We start from the raw sequence: 24240 nt of genomic DNA, 5'->3' as shown, positions 1-24240 counted from the left end.
CTCATGCTTCCTCTTACACTGTGTTGGAGCAGCAGGCTTCTTTTTCTCTCCAGCCAGCAGCAGACCTCCGTTAAGTGTGTGGTGGGGGGGGGGGGGCTCTTTTCGCTTCTCCAGACACCCCCCACTTGTGCTGTATTCTCCCCCTCTTCACGAGGAAAAGCGTTGGGAGAAAGAACGAAAAAAAACAACAACATTCAGCACGCCGCTACTTGGCGGCTTCCAGGCGGTTTCCTCTCCATGTTTTTTACCCCTCACATGTCGGTTCTGTAGGATCGGAGGCCCGCGGGAAAACTCTGAGAGAGAGGAAGGCGAGGGGGCAGAGCTTAGCACGGCATTGGCGTCCTTCAAAGTGCAGCGCGGGTATGTTTTTTTAACCGGTTCGCGACCAGCGCACGCCGATGTACGTCGGCAGAATGGCACGGGCAGGCATATTGGCGTACAGGTACGTCCAATCTTTAATGCCACCCTGCCATCGCGAGCGCGCCTCCGGCGGCGCGCTCGTGTGCTGGTCGGGACCCCCGTGAGTCCGGTCGCAGGGACTCGATCGCCGCGGGCATACCCGCGATCGTCTCACGGGGCGGCTGAGCGAGGAAATGCTGTTGTAAACAGCATTTCCCCGTTCTGCCTAGCAACTAGTTACGCTGATCTCTGCTCCATGTGATTGGAGCAGAGATCAGTGTTCACTAAATTAAAGCCCAGCCCCCCCACAGTTAGTAACACGCCCCTAGGAACACTTCACTGCCAGTGTCATTTACACAGGAATCACTGCATTTTTATAGCACTGATTGCTGTATAAATGACAATGGTGCCAAAAATGTGTCAAAAATGTCCGATGTGTCCGCCATAATGTCGCAGTCACAATAAAAATCGCTGATCTCCGCCATTACTAGTAAAAAAAAAAAAATTATTAATAAAAATGCCATAAAACTATCCCCTATTTTGTAAACGCTATAACTTTTGCGCAAACCAATACCAAAAATATGTAAAAGAATACCTATCGGCCTAAACTGAGAGGAAAAAAATGTTTTTTTATATATTTTTGGGGGATATTTATTATAAGAAAAAGTAAAAAATAATGCATTTTTTTCAAAATAGTCGCTCTATTTTTGTTTATAGCGCAAAAAATAAAAACCGCAGGGGTGATCAAATACCTCCAAAAGAAATCTCTATTTGTGGGGGAAAAAAAAGGACGTCAATTTTGTTTGGGAGCCACGTCGCCACGACCGCACAATTGTCACTTAAAACGACGCAGTGCCGAATCGCAAAAAGTGGTCTGGTCTTTGACCAGCAAAATGGTCCGGGGCTGAAGTGGTTAAAGCACCATTATTACTGCTTAAGCTGGTGGAGGAACGCAAGAGCGTAGAGGGGCATGAAAGAGTTTTGGTGACACAAGCATTCTTTTTGACACATTTACTATTGCATCAGGCTGAGCATTGATAGCAGCGGCTGACTATTGCTCAAGCAGTGGATGTGATTTCTTCTGGTGGTACCTCTGCTTTGCGAGTCCGGCTATGGTCAGAAGGGGGGGGTTGAAACACTCCCAAAAAAAGGAACTAAAAGGGTCCCCTCAAGCTCTGAAAAACCTACTCTACAAATGGCCTGGGAAGGGGGTGGCTGGTCAGAGTGAGCATCAGGGCCATTAAACATTTGCAACTGTTTTCAACACTGCAGCCCCTGTTCTTTTTACTTCTTCCTCAGCCATGGTAGGTTTAAAAAAGTTAGCGACTTTAATCGCATCCCAGTGTGGTCAAGATGCGACAGGTTCTCTTCCATTTTCCTAGAACCCTCAGACCGAGGAAATAGGGGCAGGAGAAGACGATTCTCTCAGGGGACCTTGGCGAGGCTGATGACTCCTCCTTTGATGGTACAATTTCTTGCTGCACATTTATGTACCCTTAACTGAGTGTTTGGGTTTGCTAAAGCCTCCTCAAAGCTGTGCATGCCTTTCCTGACCATTCGTTGTTGGAAACGTTTTCTTGTGTCTGGAGGATCACCCAGATAAGCATTATTTTCCTTCTAAAGGTTTTTCACACTTTATCCTATGGTAGATAAAATTCACTAAGTGGGATATACCAGCCATTAACGCTACTATATCCTCCTTTGTGAGTAAGTTTGACTTGTCCAGCAGACAATATTCAAATACTTAGGAATCCAATGGATAAAAGGTTGGAATTCCTATTAAAAGCTTTTTTTTTTTTTCTCTGGCAGGTTGAGTGTGTCAGCCTGCTCTGACAGTAATTGGTTAATCGTTGAGAAACCAATTTAAACAGGTGTTCAAGGTTATCCTGCTCAGCAGGTCCAGGAGGCAGCGTTATGTTTGTAATAGTTGCTATGGCAGACTCTATCCTTTTAGGCCTTGCACCCTTCGCTAAGCGTCATGCAAGAAGCTCCTGGCTAGTCTTCCTTTTTGCGGTGAAACGGCTATCTGGGGATATTTTGGATGATATATCCAAAGAATTTCTAGTAAGAAAGATAACCCTTTTTGTCATTTAAATGAAGGAGTAAATGTATTTTTTTTTAAAGCTCCTTCTTCTATGCCAGGGGCATCAGCCTCTAGGCTTCCACCATCGGATTCAAAGGATAATCCTCAGGGTTAACCCCAGGAACAAAAGAGGTCTTAGGGAGGAAACCTACAAGGTACTGAAGCCTCCTTATGAGGAGGTACCTCCGCTTGCTCAATAAGGAGAATTTTTTTCTGCATTTCTCAGGGATCTGGCAAAAGAAGTGTCAAGACAAATGGGAGACTTCCTCAATAGCTCCAAACGTACAAACTGGAGTTCCAAGAGTTTCCGTCTCCTCATTTTCTCAGATCAAATGTTCCTAAGGATCCAGAGAAAAATAAATCTTTCTCTCAAGCATTGGACCATCTTTTGGTAATAAGTGTTTGTGATGGCCCCCATGTAAGAGCAGAGGTTGGTTAAATCCAAATGGACATTCTGGATCTCAAAAGATCTCAAATTAAATTCCTGAATATAATCTCTCTCTTTATTTTTTATTTTTTTGGATGAAGTCAATCCAATCTGTTATCTACATCCTACAAGGAGGAGAACTTCTGGCGTCAAAGAAGCACATCTCCATATGCCTATTAGTAATATCTTCTTTTAAAGTGGAACATCTTCATTTTCAGTGTGTAGCTCTGCTTTCCCATCTAGCTGCTTCACCTCGAGTACAAAGGTCCTGGCTCCTTTTCTAGCCAGATTGCAGGCCCAAGGTATAGCGATTATGGTTTACCTAGTCAATCTGTTCTTGTCAGACAAGTCGGAAGCCCGCTTAGACCAAAGTATGGTCACCACATTCGACTACCTGGAATATCTAGGTCAGATTCTCAACCTAGGAGGAATCTTCATTAAAACCATGAAGAAAATACTTGGATCTGATCATAGGTACACCAAGAAAAGAGTATTTGTACCCCAGGCTAAGATCAGCGCCATAAAGGAACTGATTTAGGTAGTCGAAGCAAGATGATTTTCTCCTATTCAACTTTGCGTGAGGTTGTCGGGGAAGATGGTGGCTTCGTCTTTATGCTCAGTCTCATTCTAGGCTTGAAACAAAGAGTTCAAGCTCTACATTCCCAATGTGTCTGACTCCAAAGCCTACGGCCACATCACCCTGATAGCGCCCAATCTCATCTGACCTTGGAGGCTAAGCAGAGTCGGGCCTGGTTATTACCCGAATGAAAGACCACTTGGAAATAGCAGGTGCTGTAGGCTGGGTGCGCCAGAGTCTCAGTTTATGGTTAACATCCAAAAAGTCTGCAAAGGAGAAAATCCTTCATTCAGTTACCTGGGAAATGGTAACAACATATGCCAACCTTTTTTTTTGTTTAGTTTGGGGACAGTTCTGAAAGAGGCAGCTGTCCAAGAGAAGTGGCCTAGATCAGAAATGGTCTTTCCCATTAACATTTTAGAAATTCAGGTAGAACACTTGGTCCTGAGGGACTGAATGTCCAGTTTACGGTATTGTCCTGCTAGGATTCAATCCGACAATGCTACAGCAATGGCCTATATGAATCACCAAGGGGGCACAAGAAGTTGTGCGGCCCGGAGAAAGGTGAATCTTATCCTATCTTGGGCAGAAAACAATGTACTTTGCCTATCGGCAGTTTTCATTCTGGGAATAGAAAATTGGCAGGCGGCCTACTTGAGTCACCAGCAGTTGTTCCCGGGAGAATGGTTCCTTTACCCCGATATCTTCCTGTCAATATGTCAAGGATGGGGGATCCCAGACATAGATCTGTTTGCGTCCAGGATCAACGAAAAAGATCAACCACTTTGTGTCAAGAACAAAGGATCCGCTAACATGTGGAATGGATGCCTTGCTATTCCCGTGGAATCGGTTCTCACTGATTTGTGCTTGCACTTCTATTCTGCCTGCGTCCACGACTTCTTCACAGGATCAAGCAGGAAGAGAAGTCGTTGATTCTTGTGACCCCCCCGGGGGGGTCCAGGAAATCTTGGTATGCAGAGATCGTAGAGATGGCAGTAGGGAACCCAAGGACCCTACCTTCAGGGCCAGACCTTCTCTCGCAAGGTCTGGAGTTCCATCCTACTTTACAAATGCTAAATTTAACGGTTTGGCTATTGAGGCCCAAACTCTGAACAAGCGTGGGCTGTCCGGTTTGGTAGTTTTCTGCCTTGGTTGATGTGCAGAGCCGGTGATGTGTCGAATACTGTCCCCCGTCGGATAGTGTCCGCCCTGTACTGCGCTTGCTCAGTATGGAGGACAAGGAGACGCCGAACGTCTCCGAAGATGAACGGCGCCTGCGCACTGAGTCCAGGTTCAAGCCCCACCATCCAAGTGGACATAGAGTTAGAATAAAAAATAGCCGAGCGAAGTGAGGCCCTGTTACTATGTGCCACTGTATGTCCACTTGGATGGCTGGGCTTGCACCTGGACTCAGTCCTTCTTGGGAGACTTTCAGCATCTCCTTGTCCTCCGTACTGTGCAAGCGCTGCGCCTGCGCAGTACGGGGCGGACACTATCCGATGGCCAGACACTTTTTGACAGAACACTGGCCTCCATGGTTATATATTATGGAGTCTGGGAAACCTATGTCTCCTGGTGTGAAACCAGGAGCTGCACCCCCAGGAAATAAGTCAAGGTAGAGTCCTTGACTTTTCTGCACTTAGGGTAAGAAATAAGGCTGACCTTGAGTGCTTTCTAAGGACAGGTCTCAGCCTTATATGTATTATTTCAACGACCACTTGCTTCACATTCTTTGGTCCATAACTTTATTCAGGGGGTAACGTGGCTTAATCTCCAGTTAAGTAACCCCCGAACTCTTTGGGACTTGCATTTCGTTTTGTCGGCATTACAAAACAGTCCTTTTTTTGGGCCGATACGACATATTCCATCTGTCCTTTTTTTTTTTTCTTTCAAAGATTTTTATTGATAACAAGCGAAAGACCGAACAGTCACTGTTACAAAAACGTTTTCACAGGGAAACCGTTTCTAGCAGAGTATTTGCGCAGAAAAAAGTGAGGACTATATGCAGAGATACAGGATATACATCTCATTAAAGCACAACGTAAAGTATAAACATATAAACAACAATGGTACTGTTAATGTGGGGGCATAGGCCCGATAGTTATAGTAAAATAATCAATAGGGGAGGTACTCTGCCCGGACAGACTGGGCAACAGTAATGGATACATAGTGCACAGCATAGACTTCATTACCAAAGGGACATATTGAATGGGAAGAAAAAGAAAGGAAATGGGGGAAAGAGAAAGGGGGAACCAAAAATAGAGATAAACGGTAAGAGTAGATAAGGATAGAAGAGAGTAGAGTAAGGAAGGAGAGGGTACTGGCCAGGTGGCTCATGTGCGCCATGAAGAAGTAGGGTCTACCTTTGACCTCCGTGGGTAAGGCTCAAGGCTCCAGAAGGTGTCTATCAAAGCCAGGAGGGAGATAATGGTCCGACCATGGGCGCAAAATTTTAAGATGTTGGGCAATCCTGTCCAATATTGTGGCTTCAATTTTACTATGTGTCATGGCCTGGGTAACTCTATTTTTAACTTCCAGGCTTTCGCTATTGTCTGCTTGGCAGCCGTGGTGAGTTGAAGGAGAAGGCGCAATTGTGCCTTAGTGTAGTCTTGTGGGGGGAGGTTGAGTAAGGCAAGGGAGGGGTCAGGGTCAAGGGGTACACTAAACAGGGTTGAGGCCATTTGGAATATTGTCGCCCAGAAGCGCTTCACCACTGGACACGTCCACCATATATGAAGGTGGGTGCCTCCAATACCACAACCTCGGAAGCAATCGGGAGAGTAAGATGGTAGGAATCTGGCGATCCTGGTCGGAACCAGGTACCACCTCATAATGACTTTATAACTGGCTTCTGATGCGACAACATTCTGTGAGGAGATCTTGGTTGTTGCCCATATCCTTGCCAATCGCCTATATCTAGGTCTATGGCTTGGTCCTTGGACCAAGCTGAGGCATACGATGGAAGTGAGGATGGGGGCGACGTGAGGTGTGCATAGAAGCTGGAAATTATACCTGGAGCGTGTGGGTCCGAGTCGCATACAATTTGGAATATAGACAGGTTGCCCAACTCTTTGTGGCCATCGGTCCTTTTTTTTGACAAGAAAACTTTATTCTGGTAGCCATATCTGCTGCAAGAAGAAGGGTATCAGTATTGGCTACTCTTTCCTGTAAAGAGCCATATCTTTATTGTTCACAAGGATAAGGTAGTATTGCGTCCTCATCCTAACTTTTTTTTTTTTTTACCAAAGGTAGTATCAGGTTTTTATCTAAACCAGGATATTGTTCTACCACCTTTTTTTTCCAGAACCCTGTCCTTTGGAAGAAAAATCACTAAATTTTTCTGATGTGGTGAGAGCAGTCAATGTCTACTTAAAGGCGATTGCTCAGATTCGGGAAAAGGATGTTTTTGTTCGTGTTGCTTGAAGGTCCTAAAAGAGGACAGACAGCATTGAAATCTACTATTCTAAATAGATTTGACAAGTAATCATTCAAGCTTATGGCTTAAAGAGGTGGATTCCACCCTCTCTAATCAAAACACACTCCACCAGGGCTGTTAGTGCTTCTTGGACGGTGCATCATCAGGCCTCCGTGGCTCAAATCTGCGAAACCGCAACTTGGTCTTCAGTCCAACCATTTACCAGATTCTATCAAATAAATGTAAAAGGTCATGAGGATATCGCCTTTTGGGTGCAGTGTACTGCAGGCTGCAGTATAAGCCCTCTAGTCTCTTAGTTCCCTACTTTGGTTGTGTCTCCCTCCCGTCAGTTGGCATTGCTATGGGACATCCCACATAGTAACTGCTATGGCTCTGTGTCTCGTGATGTACGATAAGAAAATAGGATTTTTATAACGGCTTACCTGTAAAATCTTTTTCTTTGACGTACATCACGGGACACAGAGGTCCCCCCTTGTTTGGTATACACGTGTATTGCTTTGCTACAAAATTGAGGTGCTCCCACCAGTGGGAGGGGTTATATAGGGAGTGGACATTTTATCTTAGGGTGTGCCAGTGTCTATCACCTGAAGGTGGCCTACAACCCACATAGTAACTACTATGGCTCTGTGTCCCGTGATGTACGATAAGAAAATAGGATTTTTATAACAGCTTACCTGTAAAATCCTTTTCTTTGAAGTACATCAGGGAACACAGAGGTCCCCCCTTCTTTGGTATACAAGTGTATTGCTTTGCTACAAAACTGAAGTGCTCCCACCAGTGGGAGGGGTTATATAGGGAGTGGACATTTTATCTTAGGGCGTGCCAGTGTCCATCACCTGAAGGTGACCTACAACCCACATAGTAACTACTATGGCTCTGTGTCCCCTGATGTACATCAAAGAAAAGGATTTTACAGGTTAGCTGTTTTAAAAATCCTATTTTTTTTAACCACTAGCCGACCAGCGCATGACGATGTACGTGGGCATAATGGCACAGCTGGGCAAATGGGCGTACAGGTACGTCCCCTTTAAATCACGGCATTGTGGGCACGCGGGTCCCGCGGACTGGATGTCCTCTGGAGGCCCGCGATCGTGTCACGGAGTGGAAGAACAGGGAGATGCCTTTTCCCATTCTGCCTAGTGATATGACCGGGATCTACCACTCCCTGTCATCAGGAGCAGTGATCTCTGTCATGTCAGTGGAAGTCCACCCCCCCCCCACAGTTAGAATCACTTACTAGGACACACTTAACCCCCTTGATCGCCCCCTAGTGTTTAACCCCTTCCCTGCCAGTGTCATTTACACAGTAATCGGTGCATTTTTATAGCACTGATCGCTGTATAAGTGACAGTGGTCCCAAAATGGTGTAAAAAAGTGTCCGATGTGTCCGCTGCAATGTCGCAGTCACAATAAAAATTGCAGATCCCCTCAATTACTAATAAAAAAGAAAGAAAAATAAAAATGCCATAAAACTATCCCCTATTTCGTAGACGCTATAACGTTTGTGCAAACCAATCAATATACACTTATTGAGTTGTTTTTTTTTTTTTACCACAAATATGTAGAATACGTACCGGCCTAAACTGAGGAAGAAAATTATTTATTTTTTGGGGGGATATTTATTATAGCAAAAAGTAAAAAATGTTTCTTTTTTTTTTCCAATATTGTCACTTCTACTGTATCGCAAAAAGTGCTCTGGTCGGGGGGGGGGGTTAAACCAGAGTTTTTTTGTCAGTTTATGGGGTAAATGAAGTTCAGGCAGTTGTAGTTTTCTCTTTAGAAGTGAGTTTGCTGAGTTGTTGAGTTGAAGAGGTTTGTTTATGTGTTTCAGATGCACCTCTCTGACCCCGGGTCCCAGCTGCGATCGCTTCAAACTTCACATACCTTATGCCGGTGAGACTCTGAAATGTAAGTACCCCCAGTGCTCCGTACAATGGAAGTGCATTAGGAGGAGTACCCCCCCCCCCCCCCCAGTGCTCCGTACAATGGAAGTGCATTAGGAGGAGTACCCCCCATGCTCCGTACAATGGAGGCGCATTAGGAGCGGCTCTGATGTTGCGTCCTCCATGCACTCTGAGTTGTGCTCTTCATTTCCTGAAAGTAAACTGAAGAACACGTTTGGTAATCAATAAACCGTCTGCCTACCTGGCCCAGCAGTTCGGTGATGTTTGAACCGTGCGGCAGAAAATCTCACAAATGGTATTAGATTTCACCTACCAAAGGCCTTGTTTTTGGGACTCCGGTTTATTTTCAGGACCAAGCTGACAATTGCAGACCAGAGGATCTGATCCAAAGTCAGCCTCACCCAAGTCATGGCAGTCAGCATGGCTACAGAGCACTGGCGGCGCCGGCATCATATCCACTTGCCGACCGCCTAACTGGGAATTTACGGCATGTTTCTACAGTAGAATGCCGGAGTTATGGCTGCAGCTAGATCAGGGGTTGACAAATTTGCTTGGAATCTAGGAGCCAGCTAAAAAAGTTAGGAGCCAGGTCCGTGACGGCGATCTGGACCTGTCCCTGGCCTGACATGGAGACGAGTGAGGAGAAGATAGCCCCCAGCCCCCCACCTGTCTCCAAGTCATTGCCCATAGCTCTTAGAGGGACATTTTTAAATTGCATTTTAGTGTAAATATGAGATGTGAGGTCTCTCTGACCCCAGATCTCATATATAAAAGAGGACCTGTCATGCTTTTTTCTATTACAAGGGATTTTTACATTCCTTGTAATAGGAATAAAAGTGACACACATTTTTTTTTTAAAAGAACAGTGAAAAAAATAAAAGTTAAAATAAGAAAAAAAAATGTTTTAAATGCGCCCTGTCTCGCCAAGCTTGCGTGCAGATGCGAACGCATATATGAAAGCGGTGTTTAAACCACACATGTGAGGTATCGCTGCGATCGGTAGAGTAAGAGCAATAATTCTAGCCCCAGACCTCCTCTGTAACTCAAAACGTGCAACCTATAGAATTTTTTAAACGTCGCCTATGGAGATTTTAAAGGGTAAAAGTTTGTCGCCATTCCATGAGCGGGCGCAATTTTGAAGCGTGACATGTTGGGTATCGATTTACTCGGCGTAACATTATCTTTCACAATATATAAAAAAAAAAAATTGGGCTAACTTTACTGTTGTCTTTTTTTTTTTTTATTAAATAAAAAAATTTTCCCCAAAAAAAGTGCGCTTGTAAGTCCGCTGTGCAAATACGGTGTGACAGACAGTATTGCAACGACCACCATTTTACTCTCTAGGGTGTTAGAATGAATAATAAAAAATAAAAAAAATTATATATATATATATATATAATTTTTTTTTTTTTGTTTAGGGGTTCTAAGTAAAGGGATGGAGAAAGACTGGCAGGCAATCCCATTAGCATTGTTGGTTGTAATTCCAACGGCCACCACAAGAGGGCGCCAGATTCTAGAAGGAACCATAGGATCACAGAAGGCCTCAAAGCCGGGGGCTCAATTACCGGCCGCCTGCGGCGCGGCCCGACGCGATCGCGCGGGGGGGGGGGGGGTCCACGGAGACGGGATACCCCCAGCTATGCTGCCCCAGGCGCAAGGTCGCTGATTCTAGTCGCCAATGCGACCTGGCGACCGGGTTTTGTCGAGCACTGAGCTAGATGCCATAAACTCTATTAAAATATTTTGCATGCAATTCTCTTTCTGCTAAAAGCGATCCGAGCAGCTTATTCAGCTGCTGGATCACTTTTATAAGAGGAGGAAGAAGTCGCAGCCCCTAAGCCCCTGCCCTGCTGCTTTACAGTGGTTCTCGGGCTTACCGGGGTCATTGGCAAGCCTGAGAACAGATCCGGCGGTTGTGGCAGACCATAGAGATAAGCAGAGGGAAAAAAGTGAATGCTTACGGTGGTCACACCCACATATGTAAAAGGTGTGTGCACCACACATGTGAGGTATCGCCGTGAATGTCAGAGTGCCAATTCTAGCACTAGATTTCCTATAACTCCAAACTGGTAACCTGTGTAAATGTTTTAAAGCGTCCCCTGGGGTGGCCAAGACCATACAGCGGTATAACAGAACAGGCCTCGCCATGGTCCACCAAAGAAGTTGAGGTCACGTGCTCAGTGTCATATCCAGAGGTTGTCTTTGGGAAATAGACGTATGAGTGCTGCCAGCATTGCTGCAGAGGTTGTAGGGGTGGGGGGGGGGGTCAGCCTGTCAGTGCTCAGACCATATGCCGCACACTGCATCAAATTGGTCTGCATGGCTGTCGTTCCAGAAGGAAGCCTCTTCTAAAGATGATGTACAAGAAAGACCACAAACAGTTTGCTGAAGACAAGCAGACTAAGGAGATGGATTACTGGAACCATGTCCTGTGGTCTGATGAGACCAAGATAAAGGTATTTGGTGTCAGATGGTGACAAGCGTGTGTGGGGGCAACCAGGTGAGGAGGACAAAGACAAGTGTGTCTTGTCTACAGTCAAGCATGGTGGTGGGGGTGTCATGGTCTGGGGCTGCATGAGTGCTGCCGGCACTGGGGGGCTACAGATCATTGAGGGAACCATGAAAGCCAACATGTACTGTGACATACTGAAGCAGAGCATGATCCCCTCCCTTCAGAGACTGGACCGCAGGGCAGTATTCCAACATAAGGACCCCAAACACACCTCCAAGATGACAACTGCCTTGCTAAAGAAGCTGAGGGTGAAGGTGATGGACTGGCCAAGCATGTCTCCAGACCTAAACCCTATTGATCATCTGTGGGACATCCTCAAACGGAAGGTGGAGGAGCGCAAGGTCTCCAACATCCACCGGCTCTGTGATGTCATCATGGGGGAGGGGAAGAGGACTCCAGTGACAACCTGTGAAGCTCTAGTGACCTCCATGCCCAATAGGGTGAAGGCAGTGCTGGAAAATGATGGTGGCCACACAAAATATTGACACTTTGGGCCCAATTTGTAGATTTTCACTTAGGGCTGTACTGACGTTTGTTGCCAGCGGTTTAGACATTAATGGCTGTGTGTTGAGTTATTTTGAGGGGACAGGAAATTTACACTGTTATACAAGCTGTACACTCACTACTTTACATTGTAGACAAGTGTCATTTCTTCAGTGTTGTCACATGAAAAGAGAGAAGAAAAGATTTACACAAATGTGACTGAGGGGTGTACTTTTGCGAGATATTGTGTGTGTATATGTATATATATATGTATATATGTATATGTATGTGTGTGTGTGTATATATATATATATATATATATATATATATATATATATATATACACACAGGGGGGGAGGGTCCATAGATAGAGATAGTCAGCGTGGAACATATTCCATAGGGTAATATTAAGGACATTAGTGGTAGGGTAACCAAAGCACATAAACCCAAGGTAAGTATAGTAGCAAGTCCTAGTTGCAATCTCGGAACACCCAAGAGGATAGTATGTGACCGGTCAAAATATATTAATGCATTTAAGTGTTTGTTCACCAATGCCAGAAGTCTCCTAAGCAAAATAGGCGAGTTGGAAGCTCTGGTGCATCAGGAGAGCTATGATGTAATCGGTATTGCTGAAACTTGGCTTCATTCCTCACATGACTGGGCTATTAATATTCCTGGCTGTGCACTCTTTTGGAAAGACAGGGTAAGAAGGAAAGGTGGAGGGGTCTGTCTGTATGTGAGAAATGATCTCAAAGCGAGTCTGATAGAAGACCTGGTGGATGGAGAGTGTGATGAGTCTGAGGCATTATGGGTAGAACTGCATACAGATGCGCGTAGTTCAAAGTTAATCATTGGAGTTTGTTATAGACCACCCAATGTTAATGAGGAGGTGGAGACTCGGCTCCTTGCACAGATATAAAGGGCGGCAAGGGCTGGGACAGTGATAATAATGGGGGATTTTAACTACCCAGAAATTGACTGGGGTATTGGCACTGCTGGGACAGTTAAAGGGCAAAAATGTATAAATCTATTACAGGACAATTTTATGGTCCAGTTTATTGAGGCCCCAACTAGGAATGAAGCTCTGTTGGACCTGGTAATCTCAAACCATGCAGAGCTTATTACTAATGTTCAGATAAAGGAACACCTGGGTAGCAGTGACCATAACATGATTTCATTTGATATTAGCTGTAAGCAAAAATCACATACGGGAAACATAAAAACACTTAATTTCAAGAGAGCAAATTTTCCAAGGATGAGGGCTGCTCTCCAGGACTTAGACTGGCAGAGAATATTGGCATCAATGGGCACAGAACAGAAATGGGAATTCTTCAAAAAGACTGTTTGTGATCTCACTGCAAAGTATATTCCCATGGGCAATACGTTTAAAAGGCTAAAAATAAAACCTACGTGGCTCACGGCCAAAGTTTAAAAAAGCTATAAACTATAAGAAAAGAGCTTTTAAAAAAAATATAAAAATGAAGGAACACACAATGGGGGTGGTAGTGACACAGCCCCAAATCCACAATGGCTCAAAAGTGATCTGGTCCAGAAATATTTAGACAGAATAAAGGTGGATAAAGCACCTGGACCTGATGGCACCCACCCACGGATCCGAAAATAATTGAGCTCTGTAGTTTCAAAGCCATTGTATCTAATTAGGGACTCATTAATGACAGGAATAGTACCACTGGATTGGCGCAGGGCCAATGTGGTGCCTATATTTAAAAAGGGAACAAAGTCTTTACCGAGTAACTATAGACCCGTTAGTTTAACTTCTGTAGTTGGGAAGATACTGGTAGAGATTAATAAAAGACCACATAGATGAGTTCTTGCAGGAAAAAATTATTTTAAGCAATAGACAGCATGGATTCATGAAAGACAGAAGGTGTCAGACAAACCTGATTTCCTTTTATGAGGAGGTAAGTAAAACCTTGGACAGAGGGGTGGCTGTGGATGTGGAATACTTGGACAGAGGGGTGGTTGTGGATGTGATCTACTTGGACAGAGGGGTGGATGTGGACGTGGTATACTTGGACAGAGGGGTGACTGTGGACGTGGTATACTTGGACAGAGGGGTGACTGTGGACGTGGTATACTTGGAAAGAGGGATGGCTGTGGATGTGGTATACTTGGACAGAGGGGTGGCGGTGGACGTGGTATACTTGAACAGAGGGGTGGATGTGGACGTGGTATACTTGAACAGAGGGGTGGATGTGGACGTGGTATACTTGAACAGAGGGGTGGATGTGGACGTGGTATACTTGGACAGAGGGGTGGCGATGGATGTGGTATACTTGGACAGGCGGGTGGATATGGATGGGGTATACTTGGACAGAGGGTTGGTGGTGGACGTGGTATACTTGGACAGAGGGGTGGCGGTGGACGTGGTATACTTGGACAGAGGGGTGGCGGTGGACGTGGTGTACTTGGACAGAGGGGTGGCTGTGGACGTGGTATACTTGGACAGAGGGGTGGCGGTGGACGTGGTGTACTTGGACAGAGGGGTGGCGGTGGACGTGGTATACTTGGACAGAGGGGTGGCGGTGGACGTGGTGTACTTGGACAGAGGGGTGGCTGTGGACGTGGTATACTTGGATTTTGCAAAAGCGTTGGATACAGTTCCGCACACACGGCTCATGTGTAAGGTAAAGTCTACAGGTTTGGAAATATCAGTTTGTAAATGGATAGAAAACTGGATAAAAGACAGAATTCAGAGAGTCGTGGTTAATGATTCTTACTCTGAATGGTCTGAGGTTATCAGTGGTGTACCCCAAGGTTCAGTGCTGGGATCCTTACTTTTTAATATCTTTATAAATGATATTGGGTCTGGGATCAAAAGTAACATTTCCGTCTTTGCAGATGACACCGAGCTATACACTGCAATAACGTCCTTACAGGATGTCACCAATTCTCCAATTTACATGCCGACCTCAATGCTCTATCTAATTGGGCGACTATGTGGTAGATGAGGTTTAATGTAGATAAATGTAAAGTTCTGCACTTGGGGCCTAAGAATATGCTTCATACATACTAGGGGGAGTACAACTGGGGGGATCCATGGTGTAGAAGGATCTGGGGAATCCATGGTGAAGAAGGATCTGGGGGGGTCCATAGTGGAGAAGGATCTCGGGGATCCATAGTGGAGAAGGATCTCGGGGATCCATGGTGGAGAAGGATCTGGGGGGATCTATGGTGGAGAAGGATCTGGGGGGGATCCATGGTGGAGAAGGATCTGGGGGGGATCCATAGTGGAGAAGGATCTGGGGGGATCCATGGTGGAGAAGGATCTGGGGGTGATCCATGGTGAAGGATCTGGGGGTGATCCATGGTGGAGAAGAATCTGGGGGTGATCCATGGTGGAGAAGGATCTGGGGGGGATCCATGGTGGAGAAGGATCTGGGGGGGATCCATGGTGGAGAAGGATCTCGGGGATCCATGGTGGAGAAGGATCTCGGGGATCCATGGTGGAGAAGGATCTGGGGGGATCTATGGTGGAGAAGGATCTGGGGGGATCCATGGTGGAGAAGGATCTGGGGGGGATCCATGGTGGAGAAGGATCTGGGGGGATCCATGGTGGAGAAGGATCTGGGGGTGATCCATGGTGGAGAAGGATCTGGGGGTGATCCATGGTGGAGAAGGATCTGGGGGTGATCCATGGTGGAGAAGGATCTGGGGGGGATCCATGGTGGAGAAGGATCTGGGGGGATCCATGGTGGAGAAGGATCTGGGGGGATCCATGGTGGAGAAGGATCTGGGGGGATCCATGGTGGAGAAGGATCTGGGGGGATCCATGGTGGAGAAGGATCTGGGGAGGATCCATGGTGGAGAAGGATCTGGGGAGGATCCATGGTGGAGAAGGATCTGGGGAGGATCCATGGTGGAGAAGGATCTGGGGGGATCCATGGGGGAGAAGGATCTGGGGAGGATCCATGGTGGAGAAGGATCTGGGGAGGATCCATGGTGGAGAAGGATCTGGGGGGGATCCATGGTGGAGAAGGATCTGGGGGGGATCCATGGTGGAGAAGGATCTGGGGGGGATCCATGGTGGAGAAGGATCTGGGGGGGATCCATGGTGGAGAAGGATCTGGGGGGGGGGATCCATGGTGGAGAAGGATCTGGGGGGGGGGGATCCATGGTGGAGAAGGATCTGGGGAGGATCCATGGTGGAGAAGGATCTGGGGAGGATCCATGGTGGAGAAGGATCTGGGGGGGATCCATGGTGGAGAAGGATCTGGGGGGGATCCATGGTGGAGAAGGATCTGGGGGGGATCCATGGTGGAGAAGGATCTGGGCAGGATCCATGGTGGAGAAGGATCTGGGGAGGATCCATGGTGGAGAAGGATCTGGGGAGGATCCATGGTGGAGAAGGATCTGGGGGGGGGATCCATGGTGGAGAAGGATCTGGGGGGGGATCCATGGTGGAGAAGGATCTGGGGGATCCATGGTGGAGTGTCGGGTGTCCAACTGGCGGCCCTCCAGCTGTTGTGAATCCACAAGTGCCGTGAGGCATTGCAAGGCTGACAGTTACAAGCATGACTCCCCTAGGCAGAGACATGATGGGACTTGTAGTTCGGCAATAGCCGGAGGGCCGCCAGTTTGACACCCCCTGCTCTAGAGTGTCTGCTAAAAAAATAATATATATAATGTTTGGGGGTTCTAAGTGATGTTCTAGCAAAAAAATACAGATCTTTACTTGTAACAAAAAGTGCCAGAAAAAGGTCTTCATATAGATATAATGTGTTTGTTGTGGGGAGACAGTTGAGTGCAGTAAATGGGGCTCATCCTCTGTGCGGGGGATGGTGGGGTTCATCCTCTGTGCCGGGGGTGGTGGGGGATGGGAGTGATGGGGTTCATCCTCTGTGTGATAGAGGTGATGGGGCTCCTCCTCTGTGCGGGGCATGATGGATGTGGTGGAGGATGGGGTTGATGGGGTTCATCCTCTGTGCAGGGGATGGAGGATGGGGTTGATGGGGTTCATCCTCTGTGTGGGGGATGGTGGGTGTGGTGGAGGATGGGGTTGATGGGGTTCATCCTCTGTGCAGGGGATGGAGGATGGGGTTGATGGGGTTCATCCTCTGTGTGGGGGATAGTGGGTGTGGTGGAGGATGGGGTTGATGGGGTTCATCCTCTGTGTGGGGTATGGTGGGTGTGGTGAGGGGTGGGGGTTATGAGGTTCATCCTCTGTGCGGGGGGGTGGGTGATGGCATGGTGATGGTTTATGATGGATGTGGTGGGGGATGAGGATGATGGGGCTCACCCTCTGTGTAGGGGGATGGTGGGTGTGGTGGGGGATTGGTTTGATTGGGTTCATCCTCTGGGTGGGGGGGATGGGGAGTGATGGGGTTCATCCTCTGTGTGGGGGGATGAGGGGTGATGGAGTTCATCCTCTGTGTGGGGGGTGGGGGGTCAATGGGGTTCATCCTCTGTGTGGTGGGGGATGGTGGGTGTGGTGGGGAATGGGGTTCATCCTCTGTGTGGGGGATGATGGGTGTGGGGGGTGATGGGGTACATCCTCTGTGCGGAGGGGGGTGAGGGTGATGGGGCTCATCCTCTGTGGGGAGGGATGGGGATGATGTGGTTCATCCTCTGTGGGGGATGGTGGGTGTGGTGGGGGATGGGATTCATCCTCTGTGTGGGGGGGTGGGGTGGGTGAGGGGTGATGGGGTTCATCCTCTGTGTGGGGGATGGTGGGTGTGGTGGGGGATGGGGTTCATCCTCTGTGTGTGGGGGGGGTGGGGATGAGGGTGATGGGGCTCATCCTCTGTGTGGGGGATGGTGGGTGTGGTGGGGGATGGGGTTCATCCTCTGTGTGTGGGGGGGGTGGGGATGAGGGTGATGGGGCTCATCCTCTGTGTGGGGGATGGGGGGGGGGTGATGGGGTTCATTCCCTGTGTGGGGGATGGGGGTAATATTTGGAAGATACCATTTCTCATCAGAATTGGGGTACATCTTGGTCTGCCTTGTGCGGAGAGTCGCCTCCTCCGTCAGTCGCACGGACTAAACTTAGCGCAGCTCAGAATAGTGATAATGAACAGTCGCGTAATAACCGTGTTATTAACCAGCTGTGCTTCCCGGAGCGCCGCTTTCTCCGCATTCCATGGAACTGCGATAGGCGCCATTTAGAGTGTCATTCTGTACAGCTGCACGTAGACCTCTTACTTAAAGGGGAACTCCAATTTCTTGCGAAATTTTTTTTAGCAAATACAAAAAATGAAATAAATTTATATATTATATACAATTGCTACACAAGTCATATTGTAATTGAATGTTAATAACGACCTTTCCCTTCCAATCTGCAGCTGCTGTAATTTTCTGTAAAATGTAATGTGGCCACCTGGAGGCGCTCTGTACACAGATGGTATACAGAACCCTGCCCCCCTCAAAAGCACCCCCCCCCCCTCCCAGAAGTGTCATTTCCTGCTTGTGTGATTGGCTCACTGTTTTTCTCAGAAGTCTGTACTAGATACAAGTCAGATTTTGGGTATCCCCCTGAAACAAAAATTTATTTTCTGGCAAGATACTTCCATTGTGAAAATCACATCTAAGGGGATGCAGACCCTGCCACTTTCCCCATTAGAGCCCTACAGATGCAGCAACTGCTTGATCATTAGGGTGGCACTGATACCTATAATAGTACGAGTATTTGCACAAGTGCCGGTACTTGTGCAATCGATACTTTCAGGCTCAGTTCTTTGAGCTGGCAGCGGGTCTCCCCTGCTGACAGCTGAAGTGATAAAGAAGTCCGGTAATTGGAGCTGTCAAAAAAAAAAAAAAAGCAGCTGACAAAGTTTATTGACAACATTGCTCAGCCTCTGAAACACTAAAATAAAAAGAAACATTGTTTCTTTTTGTATCTTTCTGTTTCTTCATCTGCAGATCAAAGGGATGAACAAATGTTCCTCTGTTTAACCCCTTATTAACCCTTCATTTACTATAATCAGCCCTAATTAACTCCCTATTCTCCTCCATTTCATTATTTCCCTGCTTTTTTTTTTTTTCACCTCTATTCTATTCGCCCCTCTAATCCCTCCTGTATTGAATTGTATTGTAACTACTGTTTGCCCTGATGTTGTAAAGCACTGCGCAAACTGTTGGCGCTATATAAATCCTGTATAATAATAATAATTATTATTTTAAAAATGATAAACAATTAAAACTTTTTTTCTTTGTTTTGTTAGTGAATATTTTTACACATATATATTAACATATATTTACACGTTTCACATTGAAAAAGCGCAAAATAAAAAAAACTATTTATTTCATTTGTAAATAACTTTTCAATGCTTTTTACCATTGCTGGCAGCTGAAGTGAGAACATTGGCATCGGTAATTGGCATCGGTAATTGGCATCCGCGAGTACTTATCACTGCTCATATTCCTTGTAAAAAAATTTTTTTATGGGTGCATCCCTATTGAGAATTATAAAGTCACTCCCATTCAGATTCACTTTTCACATGGACACAGAGAAACAAACAGCTATTTCTAATTAATAACAAAAGGAACCTGCAACATGTTTTTTACAATTCCTCCAATGTACATAAATTACCCAGAGGGGGAGGGGTTTATTCCCTGCAATGTCTCCGGGTCTTCTCCGTCTTCTCGCAACGTGTTCTCTCCTCTCCGGGTCTTTTCCCTCTTCTCGCAACGTGTTCTCTCCTCTCTGGGTCTTCTCCCTCTTCTGGCGACGTGTTCTCTCTTCTCTGGGTCTTCTCCCTCTTCTGGCGACCTGTTCTCTCCTCTCCGGGTCTTCTCCCTCTTCTGGTGACGTGTTCTCTCCTCCCCGGGTCTTTTCCCTCTTCTCGCAACGTGTTCTCTCCTCTCTGGGTCTTCTCCCTCTTCTGGCGACGTGTTCTCTCTTCTCCGGGTCTTCTCCCTCTTCTGGCGACCTGTTCTCTCCTCTCCGGGTCTTCTCCCTCTTCTGGCGACGTGTTCTTTCCTCTCCGGGTCTTCTCCCTCTTCTGGTGACGTGTTCTCTCTTCTCTGGGTCTTCTCCCTCTTCTGGCGACGTGTTCTCTCTTCTCTGGGTCTTCTCCCTCTTCTGGCGACGTGTTCTCTCTTCTCTGGGTCTTCTCCCTCTTCTGGCGACGTGTTCTCTCTTCTCTGGGTCTTCTCCCTCTTCTGGCGACGTGTTCTCTCTTCTCTGGGTCTTCTCCCTCTTCTGGCGACGTGTTCTCTCTTCTCTGGGTCTTCTCCCTCTTCTGGTGATGTGTTCTCTCTTCTCTGGGTCTTCTCCCTCTTCTGGCGACGTGTTCTCTCCTCTCCGGGTCTTCTTCCTCTTCTCGCAACGTGTTCTCTCCTCTCCGGGTCTTTTCCCTCTTCTCGCAACGTGTTCTCTCCTCTCCGGGTCTTTTCCCTCTTCTCGCAACGTGTTCTCTCCTCTCTGGGTCTTCTCCCTCTTCTGGCAACGTGCTCTCTCTTCTCTGGGTCTTCTCCCTCTTCTGGCGACCTGTTCTCTCTTCTCCGGGTCTTCTTCCTCTTCTGGATGACCTGTTCTCTCCTCTCTGGGTCTTCTCCCTCTTCTGGTGACGTGTTCTCTCCTCTCCGGGGTCTTCTCCCTCTTCTGACGACGTGTTCTCTCTCTGGGTCTTCTCCCTCTTCTGGGCGACGTGTTCTCTCTTCTCCGGGTCTTCTCCCTCTTCTGGCGACGTGTTCTCTCTTCTCCGGGTCTTCTCCCTCTTCTGGTGACGTGTTCTCTCTTCTCTGGGTCTTCTCCCTCTTCTGGCGATGTGTTCTCTCTTCTCTGGGTCTTCTCCCTCTTCTGGATGACCTGTTCTCTCCTCTCTGGGTCTTCTCCCTCTTCTGGTGACGTGTTCTCTCTTCTCCGGGTCTTCTCCCTCTTCTGGCGACATGTTCTCTCCTCTCCGGGGTCTTCTCCCTCTTCTGGTGACGTGTTCTCTTTTCTCCGGGTCTTCTCCCTCTTCTGGATGACCTGTTCTCTCCTCTCTGGGTCTTCTCCCTCTTCTGGTGACGTGTTCTCTCCTCTCCGGGGTCTTCTCCCTCTTCTGGCGACGTGTTCTCTCTTCTCCGGGTCTTCTCCCTCTTCTGGATGACCTGTTCTCTCCTCTCCGGGTCTTCTCCCTCTTCTGGGTGATGTGTTCTCTCCTCTCCGGGTCTTCTCCCTCTTCTGGCGACGTGTTCTCTCTTCTCCGGGTCTTCTCCCTCTTCTGGTGACGTGTTCTCTCTTCTCCGGGTCTTCTCCCTCTTCTGGTGACGTGTTCTCTCTTCTCCGGGTCTTCTCCCTCTTCTGGGTGATGTGTTCTCTCCTCTCCAGGTCTTCTCCCTCTTCTGGGTGATGTGTTCTCTCCTCTCCAGGTCTTCTCCCTCTTCTGGCGACGTGTTCTCTCCTCTCCGGGTCTTCTCCCTCTTCTGGTGACGTGTTCTCTCTTCTCCGGGTCTTCTCCCTCTTCTGGCGACGTGTTCTCTCTTCTCTGGGTCTTCTCCCTCTTCTGGCGACGTGTTCTCTCTTCTCCCTCTTCTGGCGACGTGTTCTCTCTTCTCTGGGTCTTCTCCCTCTTCTGGTGACGTGTTCTCTCTTCTCCGGGTCTTCTCCCTCTTCTGGTGACGTGTTCTCTCTTCTCCGGGTCTTCTCCCTCTTCTGGTGACGTGTTCTCTCTTCTCCGGGTCTTCTCCCTCTTCTGGCGACTTGTTCTCTCTTCTCCCTCTTCTGGGCGATGTGTTCTCTCTTCTCTGGGTCTTCTCCCTCTTCTGGCGACGTGTTCTCTCTTCTCCGGGTCTTCTCCCTCTTCTGGCGACGTGTTCTCTCTTCTCCGGGTCTTCTCCCTCTTCTGGCGACGTGTTCTCTCTTCTCCGGGTCTTCTCCCTCTTCTGGCGACTTGTTCTCTCTTCTCCCTCTTCTGGGCGATGTGTTCTCTCTTCTCTGGGTCTTCTCCCTCTTCTGGCGACGTGTTCTCTCCTCTCCGGGTCTTCTCCCTCTTCTGGCGACGTGTTCTCTCCTCTCCGGGTCTTCTCCCTCTTCTGGCGACGTGTTCTCTCTTCTCCGGGTCTTCTCCCTCTTCTGGTGATGTGTTCTCTCCTCTCCGGGTCTTCTCCCTCTTCTGGTGACGTGTTCTCTCCTCTCCGGGTCTTCTCCCCCTTCTGGCGACGTGTTCTCTCTTCTCCGGGTCTTCTCCCTCTTCTGGCGACGTGTTCTCTCCTCTCCGGGTCTTCTCCCTCTTCTGGCGACGTGTTCTCTCCTCTCCGGGTCTTCTCCCTCTTCTGGTGACGTGTTCTCTCCTCTCCGGGTCTTCTCCCTCTTCTGGTGATGTGTTCTCTCCTCTCCGGGTCTTCTCCCACTTCTGGCGACGTGTTCTCTCACCGAACCCCCCGGGGGAGGGGGGGGGGGAGAACCTGTATATTCCTCACATCGAACCCCCCTTGGGGGACCTGTGAGAATCACATTTGTTTTGTGAAATGGAAGTAGAGATGTGAGATCGGTTCGGTGTCTAAAAAGTGATGCAAGAAAGACCACTTACTGACCAACGCATGCATAACAAAAATAAAAAATATTTTTTTTTTTGCTATTCAGCGCGGTAATTGCGCGGTCATGCAACACTGTACCCAAATGACATTTATAAAAAAAATAATCCACACAAATAAAGCTTGTGGTATTTGATCACCACTTTTTTTTTTTTTTTCCAATATAAATGAAAAAGATTAAAAATTTTGAAAAAAAAACCCAATAATTTAATTTTATTATCTGCTGTAAAAAATAAAAAATAAATTTAATTTCTTTATAAATTTTAGCCAATATGTATTCTACTACATATCTTTGATAGAAAAAAAAAATCCTAATAAGTATTAATTGATTGGTTTGTGTGAAAGTTATAGCATCTAAAAACTATGGGATATATTCTGGAATTGATTTTTTTTTATAACAATAATGGCGGCAACCAGCAATTTCTAGCAGGACTGGGATGTTGTGGCGGACAGTCTGACACTGACTGGGTGGCCTCTGACGTCACCAGTGACACTAATGCAGTGACTTGAATTTTAATATATTTTTTTTAAATTAAAATAATTACAGAGCCGTCATCCATATACGGGAATAGAAGGGACAGTGTACATCATACAGCGTGTGTTTAGTATCACTTGCATTTGATAAATGGCGGCGTAAATACCGTGTATTCAACAACCACCGTTTTATTCTCCAGGGCCTCTGCCCTAAAGTTTGTGACTTCCAAATAATTTTCTAGAAATAAAAAAAAAAATTAAAATGGAGACTTTTTAACATATATTTGAAAATTTTTAAAATTGTTGCGGAAAACAAATGGTGGAAAAGAGCTGCAAAAAGGTTAAAGGAGGGCCATAGTGACAAATATTGTATTGCGGGGTTATAGGGGGGGTAATACCGCTATTTATAGTGTTCTGTATATCCATCATATATGTCATTTGCACTGGGCTATTTTGCTCAGAGAATAGGTGCAGGAACCCCCACTTTCTGATAACCCCTTGACTCCGCCCCTACCCGCCTCTGAGCACCGCACCTTGTCTCCGCCCCCTACCCACCTCTGAGCACCACCCCTTTGTTCCATCCCTACCCACCTCTTGAGCACTGCTCTTTGGTTCCACCCCTACCAACCTCTGAGCACCGCCCCTTGGTTCCACCCCTACCCACCTCTGATCACCGCCCCTTATTTCCACCCCTACCAACCTCTGAGAATTGCCCCTTAGTTCCACCCCTACCAACCTCTGAGCACCGCCCCTTGGTTCCATCCCTACCCACCTCTGAGCACTGCCCCTTGGTTCCATCCCTACCCACCTCTGAGCACTGCCCCTTGGTTCCATCCCTACCCACCTCTGAGCACTGCCCCTTGGTTCCATCCCTACCCACCTCCGAGCACCGCCCCTTGGTTCCATCCCCTACCCACATCCAAGCACCGCCCCTTGGTTCCATCCCCTACCCACCTCTGAACACCACCCCTTTGTTCCATCCCTACCCACCTCTGAGCACCGCCCCTTGGTTCCATCCCTACCCACCTCTGAGCACTGCCCATTGGTTCCATTCCTACCCACTTCTGAGCACCGCCCCTTGGTTCCATCCCCTACCCACCTCTGAACACCACCCGTTTGTTCCATCCCTACCCACCTCTGAACACCACCCCTTTGTTCCATCCCTACCCACCTCTGAGCACCGCCCCTTGGTTCCATCCCTACCCACCTCTGAGCACTGCCCCTTGGTTCCATCCCTACCCACTTCTGAGCACCGCCCCTTGGTTCCATCCCTACCCACCTCTGAGCACCGCCCCTTGGTTCCATCCCTACCCACCTCTGAGAACCACCCCTTGGTTCCATCCCCTACCCACATCCGAGCACCGCCCCTTGGTTCCATCCCCTACCCACCTCTGAACACCACCCCTTTGTTCCATCCTTACCCACCTCTGAACACCACCCCTTTGTTCCATCCCTACCCACCTCTG

General features: G+C 47.6%; 1 protein-coding gene and 1 pseudogene across 4 annotated transcripts in view; both read left to right on the top strand.

Moving 5' to 3' along the window:
* LOC143986952 (BRISC and BRCA1-A complex member 2) overlaps positions 1-24240 on the top strand; it is a 344474-nt gene that overhangs the window by 5010 nt on the left and 315224 nt on the right. For all 4 annotated transcript variants that reach the window (XM_077485366.1, XM_077485368.1, XM_077485367.1 and 1 more), the window contains exon 3: positions 8754-8830. In XM_077485366.1, coding sequence (XP_077341492.1) covers positions 8754-8830 — 77 coding nt within the window. The remainder of the gene's footprint in view (positions 1-8753; positions 8831-24240) is intronic.
* Positions 3592-3710, top strand: LOC143990879 (5S ribosomal RNA; annotated as a pseudogene).

The sequence above is a fragment of the Lithobates pipiens genome, unplaced genomic scaffold (genome assembly GCF_037356315.1).
Source record: "Lithobates pipiens isolate NorthernLeopardFrog02 unplaced genomic scaffold, aLitPip1_a1.2 Scaffold_18, whole genome shotgun sequence".
Lineage (NCBI taxonomy): Eukaryota > Metazoa > Chordata > Amphibia > Anura > Ranidae > Lithobates > Lithobates pipiens.
Note: the sequence above shows the minus strand (reverse complement) of the source record. Positions and strands in the feature narration are given on the sequence as shown.